This window comes from Euleptes europaea, chromosome 11 (genome assembly GCF_029931775.1).
Source record: "Euleptes europaea isolate rEulEur1 chromosome 11, rEulEur1.hap1, whole genome shotgun sequence".
In the NCBI taxonomy this organism is placed as follows: Eukaryota; Metazoa; Chordata; class Lepidosauria; order Squamata; family Sphaerodactylidae; genus Euleptes; species Euleptes europaea.
Genome location: NC_079322.1, coordinates 28,724,475 through 28,734,877, shown reverse-complemented (window position 1 = coordinate 28,734,877; position 10,403 = coordinate 28,724,475). Strand labels below are relative to the sequence as shown.

General features: G+C 44.1%; 1 protein-coding gene across 1 annotated transcript; it reads right to left on the bottom strand.

The window, feature by feature from the left end:
* Positions 1 to 2,343: 2,343 nt before the first annotated feature.
* Positions 2,344 to 9,345, bottom strand: SNRPD1 (small nuclear ribonucleoprotein D1 polypeptide). Its single transcript, XM_056857950.1, has 4 exons — positions 9,321 to 9,345; positions 4,972 to 5,048; positions 3,940 to 4,131; positions 2,344 to 2,505 (listed from the first exon to the last, which is right to left on the bottom strand). The coding sequence occupies exons 1-4, from the start codon at positions 9,332 to 9,334 to the stop codon at positions 2,429 to 2,431; spliced, it is 360 nt and encodes a 119-aa protein (XP_056713928.1). The 5' UTR covers positions 9,335 to 9,345; the 3' UTR covers positions 2,344 to 2,428.
* Between the last annotated feature and the right edge of the window lie 1,058 nt (positions 9,346 to 10,403).

The window sequence follows — 10,403 nt, the reverse complement described above, 5'->3', positions numbered from 1 at the left end:
CGTTAGCAGCTGGATTTAGGAAAACTTCAAGAACTGCTGCAGCTTCCACAAAGCACTTTGAAGAGTCCTGCAGATTACACCAGCAACAATTAAACATGCAGAATTTGGGTACTGCCAAACCAAAATACCCCCTTGGCAGCTCCAGTACTGGCTCAGGCGAATTGTAGCAGAGGATGGTTCAAGATGGGTCTTGAAGAAGTATGTCTAGAGATTGACAGCTTTCAAGAAGACAACCAGTTTTTACAAAGTAGTATACACTGGCCAATTTCATCTGCCTATACAAGACAACCTTTGCCTTCGTGGAAGTGCGTTTTTGTATCTGAAGTGCTGGAAGAAAGCCTTGCACTTCAGGGAAACTGCAATGTGTGTGCTAATGTGTATAACACACAGTTTGACTCCACAACAAGTTACTTGTGCTGTTGATGGAATGTGTATTCCTGGTAGATGCTAGGAAATTTCTGTAGACTCGGCATTGAGTTATCAAGGTTTGATATACAGCATTGTCAATTTTCAAGTTACATGAAGTCAACGGCAGTTTCCAAAATGTGGTAGTCTGTGGCATTTCATGAGTTGTACTAAGCACCACCCTTCACGCTGTTACGAGTACAAACCAAACGTTCAGCACAGACTCACATAGTATGAGCTAAAAAGATAAACTGTATATGATTACCTAACACATCTTCCACATTCTCTCTAGTACTCTTAAAAGTTACCATGAAATGCCAAAATACACAAAGTCTTTAAAAATTAGGTTAGATGTATAGTCCTCGACAAAATTCAAAAACAAAAGCCATGTGATACCTATTAAAACTAACCAAAACACAACTTTCAAGCTCTCCAAAGCTCTTCAACAGGTGGGATGTTAGGGAAAGAACGCTCTGGCCATTCCCTTAACACCTTTTCCTCAGCACCCTGTGCCGACAGTGGGCACAAGACATGGCAACTATCAGGTTGCACCACTGACCTACTGTAAGTAAGAAACAAAATATGGAAGCCATCCTATTGAAAAAACTGATGGTCAATCTTAAGCACCTTAAGTGGCCACGTATCTTTTTTGCCTGTACCAGGTGTTGCCACCATAATTTTGATCTTGGACAGTGAAAGCCAAAAATCTTTGTCGAAGGCTTTCATGGTCAGAGTTCATTGGTTCTTGTAGGTTATCCGGGCTGTGTAACCGTGGTCTTGGTATTTTCTTTCCTGACGTTTCGCCAGCAGCTGTGGCAGGCATCTTCAGAGGAGTAACACGGAAGGAGTGTCTCTCAGTGTCAAGTGTGTAGGAAGAATAATATATAGCCAGAAAGGGGTTGGGTTTGAGCTGAATCATTGTCCTGCAAAAAGTATCCAAGGTAATGTGCTAATCATTGTCCTGTAAGTATCAAGATAATGTGCTAATGAGGGTGTGGTATGTTAATATGGAACCATTGTATCCTGAAGTGATCTGTTAATGTGTGAAATCCAAAGCTAATCTGCATGGCTATTGTTGACTGTAGTCATTGTTAGTCTGGATTAGCTTTGGATTTCACACATTAACAGATCACTTCAGGATACAATGGTTCCATATTAACATACCACACCCTCATTAGCACATTATCTTGATACTTACAGGACAATGATTAGCACATTACCTTTGATACTTTTTGCAGGACAATGATTCAGCTCAAACCCAACCCCTTTCTGGCTATATATTACTCTTCCTACACACTTGACACTGAGAGACACTGTCCTTCAGTGTTACTCCTCTGAAGATGCCTGCCACAGCTGCTGGCGAAACGTCAGGAAAGAAAATACCAAGACCACGGTTACACAGCCCGGATAACCTACAAGAACCAAAAACCTTTAATACAAAAATCAATGAACAGGTTCTGAAGACTACACAGAAGTCCCCAAGGGATCACATACTGCTTATCCATGTCCTATAGCATGACCATGAGCCCAGCCATTCAGGCATCTTGGAATTTTCCTACCCTGTTGTAAAGAATCTGTAATGTAGCTGCTGTATCCAGTTCTCTTAAATGACAGCTGGAATGCAGATACTGATTTTCGTCTCTGAATGCTTGACTACAATTGTGTAACTTAGATTCCTTTTTTCCATGCTCAAGTCCACAGAACACTTAAAATACTAACAGAAAATCAGTATACACCAACAGATAATATGGTAGGCATAACTGGAAGCTATGTCACCAACAGTGAACTTCACAACCTTGGGAGTATGGGAAGAAATTTCAACATACATGAGTTGAAGGAATTCCATAATCCATCCAAGCAGTTTTGCTAGATCTGATATAGGTTCCATGGCTCATATACACAAGTACATAAATAGGAGAAATTTTCCACAAGTTGTTTATTAAAAACTGGCACTGAATAAAACCTGTACAAAACAAAAAAACAAACAAAGGTGGCCTGGCATTTTTCAGTGGCTGTAAGGAAATTATCGCCTCGGACCGCCTCTTCCTCGGCCACGACCTCTTCCTCGGCCACGACCTCTTCCTCGGCCACGACCTGCAACTAAACACAAAAGAGACAAGTTTATTTGAATTAATGTAGATTTAACACAATAAATTTAAATTGTTTCATGTATTTTACCAGATTTTGGACCCAGAGTTCTATTTAAGACTCAATGAAAAATGTTAGCTTCACTTTTAAATAATGTTTCCTATAGACTTAACCGCAATGTGTTAGCAAAGGAACCTTTATACATTAATTTGTTGTTAAAGGTTACATAACCATTATCCTGTTTTCTATATAATTATACTAGTTTTCCATTCAAAGAACAAGTAGTTGTGTTCATGCTATGAGCTCCATCACAAAGACTATTGTTGCTCAAAGAAATGTGCTAAGTCGGCATAGAGACTGTAAATCCCACATCTCCTTTTGGGTACCAGGACAGATTCCATAACAGCTTAATTTCCAGTAGTTCCCTTGTTTAAATCGGGCCTTTCATGAAGATCATAAAAGGACATACTTGGCTGGATCCAAGCAGTTTTAGCACTGCCAAAAAAGGAACAGGGAGTCACCTTTGATCATCAAAAGACTATGCTGGGGATCATGGGACCTGCATAAATAAAAGCCATGTGGGATGGGGCTATAATTGAGCTGGGTGACACAGGGGAAAAAAGCTAACTGGATCTTAAGACTCCTGTCTACAACTGTAAAGTTATGGCCTTTACCCACTGGGGCTCAGCTGAGGCAAGACAACCATCACAGCAACCCTTTTTAAACAGAGCTAAATGAAATTATCCACTTCTGGGAATTTGTGTCACCAGAAGCCATACAGACATTAGACAATTTTACTGTTGAATGCTGTTCCTTGCCTATCACAACAAATACTCCCTATGACATACATCAGAGGACAGCTGAGTATAGCAGAAATTCAGCCTGCCCCTTTTGTCACAAAAAAGTGCATTAGGAATAAATTAAGTGCAAGTGCTATAAGAACCGCAGAAAGAAACTTAAAGATGATTACTAAGTTATGGTATTAAGAGAGTCATTCCTAACTGTGACTTCAGTAGTTTTGTGTAACTCTACTAAGTATGGCACTGTTAAGCATATAGTTTTAAAAGAACCATTAAAATTACTCAAGTATTTATATCACTCCTTTCCGATTTGGAGGAGGAAGGGAAGGAATAAACATGATGCTATGGAAATGAAAGGGTGTGTGGTCTCTTGTAGTGACACCCCATGGCCTAATGTCACAAGAATTTGCTATAAGAATTTCCACTAAAGTTGAGCAAGCTGAGATGCTAAATTACAAAAAGCAGTTAATCTGCTATACAACCATTAATTTATTCTAGCTTGAAGAACTATTTTTGCCAATGTTATTTAACAAATAAACATACTTTTAAATGCACTATTTATTCTCAACCAAGTATAATCTTGGGAGATTTACACAATAAACATTTGTGCGATCAGTTCTTGGTATTATGAAATCAAGTCACTAACCTGCTTCCCTTTTCTTGGATTTAACTTTTGGTTCAACGTCCACCAGCAAAGTATCCAGGGGCAAACTGTCTGGCAAAATGAAGTATCTAATATTATTCCCTCGAATACTCAAAGTCTCCAGCTGGACAGGTTCTCTGTTCTTCAGAGTCATCTTCACAGCTTTAAGGTGGGTGTTCATACTGACATCCACACCTAAAACATAAAACAGAATATCCAAATAGAGGTAACACCAGATGCAACTCTTTAAGGTAATACAGAAGAAGCAAATGTACTACAGAGAAAAGCATGACCGCAAGTTGAAAACTCAAAATAGGAGGAAGCAAATACCGATGCCAAATACTTTTCAAAACTAATTAGTTTAGATCATCTTGGTTGCATTACTTTGAGCACCACTGGCTCTGGTTTTCCCCCTATATTCTCACCCCAATTCTCTCTGCAAGTGTAGAAGACCCATCCCCCTCCACAATGGCCAGATATAAATTACCTTTCTATTTGTGTTCAGAGCCACTCAGGCCTCTGGCTAAAAGTAAATAAACCAATAAGCATACCCAGAGAACAATGTTAGAAAAGTTATACTAAATATGCATTCATGGTGGAATATACAGGGTTTTGCTTTGTATATCATAAAGTGTGGTTTTTTAAAACTTGTGGAAAACTGCAAGACAAATATTTTAATAAGTTGGCATATACAAGTTATAAGTGCTTCTTCTCCCACTGTGCCAATGAAATGCACAGCAGTTCCAAATCAAATGCAGTGGTATATGGATTAGATCACTGGGTTTGAATGGGGGAAACCCAATATTAAAATGGCCTTGAATAAATTGTGCTCACTTGGCCAAACTCATCTCACAGAGCTTATGAAAGATTAAACATAACCATGCATATGCCACACTTACTTCTTGAGGGGTGGGGAAGAGGATAAGAATAATCAATGGTTCTTCATTCAGTTGCAACATAAGTTCCCTCTTTTCCAGTAATCATTACGAAAAGGACAGCTGCTTATGACTTATTTAGCAATACCACTGCCCATACCTGTGATTGTTCCATGTACTTGGGTCCCATTCTTTAGTTCGATGGTCACAGTCTCATGGCTAAGTTTCATGAGAAACCTGCAAGAGATAATTAACACAAAAGTACTATTTTGCAACTAAAAAGTTACTGTATTCCATACCATACCACTGGCCAGATCTTCCTATGAGCAGTGAGAGCTTTCCATGTCAATTACTGATGCTTCAGTCCATTAAGAATTATGAAAGAAACCAAACTAACTATACATCATTTGCTGAAAGGAAGAAAACAAAAGGATGCGGAGACCCACAAGGGAAAGCAGTGTTTATTTACTTTGGAATGGGACATCAGCTGATTACTCAGATCCAAACTGGTAACTTTGGTACCTGGCTGCTTATTTAGGAATGGAATGGAAAAATCTACGCCTCTAGAGCAAGGACTGGGCCGAGGAACAGGACAGAAAAGACAAAGTTTAGAAGTTAAGGGTATGCTTTATTTTATATAGTACTTGACAAACAGTGTGTTAAAGCAAGGTATTTGCTGTACAGAGGGAAACTTTCTTCTGGTGTTTAGTATGGAAAAAACTATCCACAAAAATGCCTCACAGATGTAAATAATCAATGCTGTCAACTGCCTCACTTGCATAAGTAGCAAAAAGAGAACACTAACAGCTATAATACATTTTAATTATTAGTAATGGTCAACATTCTGGTCTATGGGGGCACCTAGGCTATTCACAGCCATGAAAAGACTGTGGGAGCCAGTATGAATTCTGGGACTAGTATGTTGGGCCTGGGTGTAGGGAAAACCACGTTCAAATGGCCACTCAACAACAGGAATGGCCATTTATGAGTCCAAATAGCCACCAAACTTGCAGAGTGGCTGTGGAGAGATCACTGGTTGATGGATGTTGACAAGCTCTTAAGATTTATAAAGAACATCAATTGTACATTGGATCCATACTTTCTTGGTTGCTAAAAGCACATAGACGTTTTGGAGGACATTGATTCATAAGGTCAAGGTGTCAAAGTACCATTGTACATCGCATTGGTCAGGCAGCACCAGGAATACTGTGTGCAGTTCTGGAGGCCTCACTTCAAAAAGGATGGGGGCAGAATGGAGCGGGTGCAGAGGAGAGTGACGAGGATAATCAGGAGCATGGACACCAATCCCTACGAGGAAAGGAAGAGGGTCCAGTCTGGAGAAGATGAGGCTGAGAGGGGACATTATTCCTCTCCTTAAGTATTTGAAGGGCTGTCACTTAGAGGGGGGCAGGGAGCTGTTCCTGTTGGCAGCTGATAGGACTTGCAATAATGGGTTTAAACGGGCGAAAAGGTACAGGCTGGATATTAGGGGGAAAAATTTATAGTAAGAGTTGTTAAACAGTGGAATTGGCTACCTATGGAGGTGGGGAGCTCCCTCTCACTGGCAGTCTTCAAGCGGCAGTTTGATGAACACTTGTCAGGAATGCTTTAGGCTGATATTGCATTGAGCAGGGGGTTGGACTAGATTACTTGGGTTGTCATCAATATATGGATGACACTCTGCTCTATCTTGTGCTTCTGGCCAATCCCATGGAGACCACAGAAACCCCGGATTGTCTAGAGGCAGTTCTGGAGTAGATGTGAGTTAATAAACTGAAGCTTAATCCCAAGAAGACAGAAGTGTTACAGGTGAGCAGAAGATCTGATCCTGGGATGTTACCCATTCTGGATGTGGTTGCATTCCCCTTAGGTTAGGCTAAGACAGGGGTCGGCAAACTCATTAGTCAAAAGAGCCAAGTATCAACAATACAACGATTGAGATTTCTTTTGAGAGCCAAATTTCTTAAACTTAAACTATATAGGTTAGGTACACTGTTTATTAACTTAATAAACTTTAATTAAAGTTTTAAGTCTTAATTAAACTATAGGTACACTGAATAAAACTTGATATCATACTTAATAGTGATCTTATTTATTGATAAAAATTAAATTGTAAGTCCCTGCCATTTCCCCCTCCCCATCCAGTCTTCGTCTGGAGGCCTGGTCTACCGCCATAAAAGCCTATTGGTAGACCTGGCCTCCGGCTGAGTCCCATTGGGAGGCCAGGTCTACCCATTGGCTTTCTTGGCAGCAGACCTGGCCTCCGGAGGGGGACTTTTTCCCCTCCTCAGAGTCCAGGTCTACCGCCAAGAAAGCCAGTGGGTAGACATGGCCTCCCAATGGGACTCAGCTGGAGGCCAGGTCTACCAAAGGAAGCCCGCCCCGCCCAACAGCTGATAGGCAAGGGGGCAGGAACCGTCGAGCCGCCTGCCCAGCAATCACGCGGCTAGAGAGGAGGGGAGGCTTTATCCTCCCAACCATTGAGGGCAAGGGAAAGGGGGACCCATCCATTCTCCACGGCGGGGGGGGGGGAGAGACAGTGCGCCCGCTCTCTTGCTCTCTCTCAGGCTCGCCAGCTCCGCAGCCCGGCTGCTGGCACGAGCGGGCGCAAGAGAAGGGGTTCCGAACCAAGTTCGGAGAGCCGCACTCAGTGGGCCAAAGAGCCGCATGCGGCTCTGGCGCCGCAGTTTTGAGACCCCTGGGCTAAGAGAACAGGACTGTAACTCGTCAGCCCAAAGACCGCCAGTGATCACAGTAGTTAAGCCAGGAAAGCCCTGGAGTTTCCTACATCTAAACCCTGCATAGTACTAAGCATTTACTTACGCTTTGATATATACTTGCTGAAGAATTATAGCCCAGTGTTACAGCACCAACACTAAGACCCAAGGACTAAAAACAGAGGCCAAGAGAGGCTTTTAGCAACACAGCAAATTAATGGAAAAAGATCTGGACCAAGACTTGACCAAGCTCAGCAATGATTCCCAACATCCTCTGTGAGCAGGTCCAAGTAGAGGTGGAGGAGAGAAGAGATTCATCAGTCATCCCCAACATGGTGCCCATGGCCACCACAGTGCCCACTTGCTGCTTCTCCAAAGCAAAGGAACCTGACTTCCCTCCATTATATTCGGGGCTTCCAAAGGGCTCAGAAGGTATCACTTTTCTGCCCACTGAAAGCACAAGAATGGAAACAGTTCTCACCATTGTAATGGTTCTTGGCTTGGAACCACCTAACCTTCTGTGAAGCCTCACGGTGTTTTGTGATTGGCCCCAGATCCCACAGCAGCCATTTTATGGCAACACCCACTCTACCTGTTCTCAGAGATCCCAGAAGAGCCCACAGAGTTAACAATGCTGGAGTCCCCCTGAGGGACATGTGGCTGGATTCAGTCCAGCCCAGGCTGCAAGTCCAATACCACATAAATAGCCTACTTGCATTGGCCAAGTTTTTTTTCCCCTTTTTGCATCACGACCTGAGTTTGATCCCGACGGAAGTCGGTTTCAGGTAGCCGGCTCAAGGTTGACTCAGCCTTCTGTCTTTCCCAGGTCGGTAGAATGAGTACCCGGCTTGTTGGGGGTGAAGCGCAGACCACTGGGCAAACCACCCCATAAAAATAAATCTGCCTAGTAAACGTTGTGACACGACATCACCCAATGGGTCAGCATTGAGCCGGTGCTTGCAGAGGGGACCATTACCTATTTTAAGCTTATGCCTACTGGGTGCAAAGAAAGCCACGAGTGTTGCACAGAAGTGATGCCTAAGTCCCGAGGCTAGAAGCGGGGGTGGGGGGAGAGAACGAGGCATGAAAGGCTAGTAACGGCCCGGATGAAGCTAACGGTCGAAGAAGGCGGGATTCATGGGAGGTTTTGCCGCTCTCTCTGTGTGTGTGTAAAGTGCCATCAAGTCGCAGCCGACTTATGGCGACTCCTTTTGGGTTTTTCATGGCAAGAGACCAACAGAGGTGGTTTGCCAGTGCCTTCCTCTGCACAGCAACCCTGGACTTCCTTGGTGGTCTCCCATCCAGATACTAACCAGGGCTGACCCTGCTTCGCTTCTGAGATCTGACTAGCCTGGGCCATCTAGGTCAGGTGCCGCTCTCTATTTTTTTAAAAATATTTTTATTGATTTCTAATATTAAATGAGGATACAGGAAAGGAAAAAGGATAAGGGAGATTATTACCAAAAAGAAAATACATGTGCCTCTAGAGAGGTGCCGCTCTCTGGAGGCACATTTCCCCCCATCCAAACCCTCTAAGCTCAAAAATAAGCGTCCCATGCAGAGCTTGGAGAACTCAGACGGGGGAAATGTGCATTTAGAGAGCGCCAAATCCAAGGCAATACCAGCCGTGCGTAGATAGCCAAGGAAACTTTCTTCGCAGCAGTGTGTGAACCGACACGGGAAGGGGAAAGGAGCAAGCGGCGGGAGGAGCAGCGCGCAGAGGCCACGCGGGGCCTTCGCCGCCGCCCCCCGCCCCACCCCTTTGTTGCTTTCTAATTCACTCCAGGCTTACCTCACAAGCTTCATGGCGGCGGATGGACTGAAAGCCGGACGCTCGCCGGTGACAGAAAACCAAAGACGAGTGAGGATTAAGCAAAAAAAAATTGAGCGCGGAGCAGGAGCCCACGACTAGGCCGCTCCGATACTCGATGAGGAATGCGCCTGGCGCGCGCAACGAATGCCCGGAAGTCCCTCCCTCCTTCCGCTGCCCCGGATTTGAAGAGAGCCTCGGAGGGAGTCTTTGAGTGGACGCGAGCGCCTCCCGTAGGAGGGGAGGACTCTGTGCGCTTGCGCAGAAGAGCGAGCTGTCCCAGGGAAGGAAGCCACGGGCTGGGCTGCTGTCAGGGGCTTCCGTCCGGGCGCTTTCGGTCGGAAGCTCCTTCACGCCAAGGTTTCCTCTGGAGCTTTGTAGGTAGTGCTGACCCTCCTTGCAGTCTTTTAAAAACAGGCCCCTTTCTCGTTTCCAGAAGTTATCTGATGCTTGAAGCAAAGCATGGAGGAGAGGGCCAGGGCCAGTCATTTTTACGCCCTAGACTTGTGCCCCCCCACCCACTGTTAACCAGTTTTCAAAAACAGATGTCTTGCAGAAAAATAAAAGCACAAAAGTTTTTATAAGACATTATGATTATGTCCCATAGCACTGCCGTGGTACTTATCTTAAAATAAATATATATATAAATTGTCAGTTGCATTTTTCTCAAGAAACTAATCGGTTTAAAACTGTGCCGCTCAGGCCAGTTCTGCGCCCCTCTGAGGTCTGTGCCCTAGGCGACCGCCTAGTTCACCTAATGGTAGCACCGGCCCTGGAGAGGGCTCTCCATGGCTACTAGTCAAACTGAATACTAGTCATGATGCATACCTATTCTCTCCAGGATCAGAAGAGTATGCCCATTATATGAGGTGCGGTGGAACACAGGCAGGATAATGCTGCTGCAGTCGTCGTTTGTGGGCTTCCTAGAGGCCCCTGTGCGAACAGACTGCTGGACTTGATGGTACTTGGTCTGATCCAGCATGGCTTTTCTAATGTTCTTATGTTCAAAGGAAGAGACCTCAGCAACCTAACTGCAGATATGGGCAATCAAGGAAACCAGAAAGG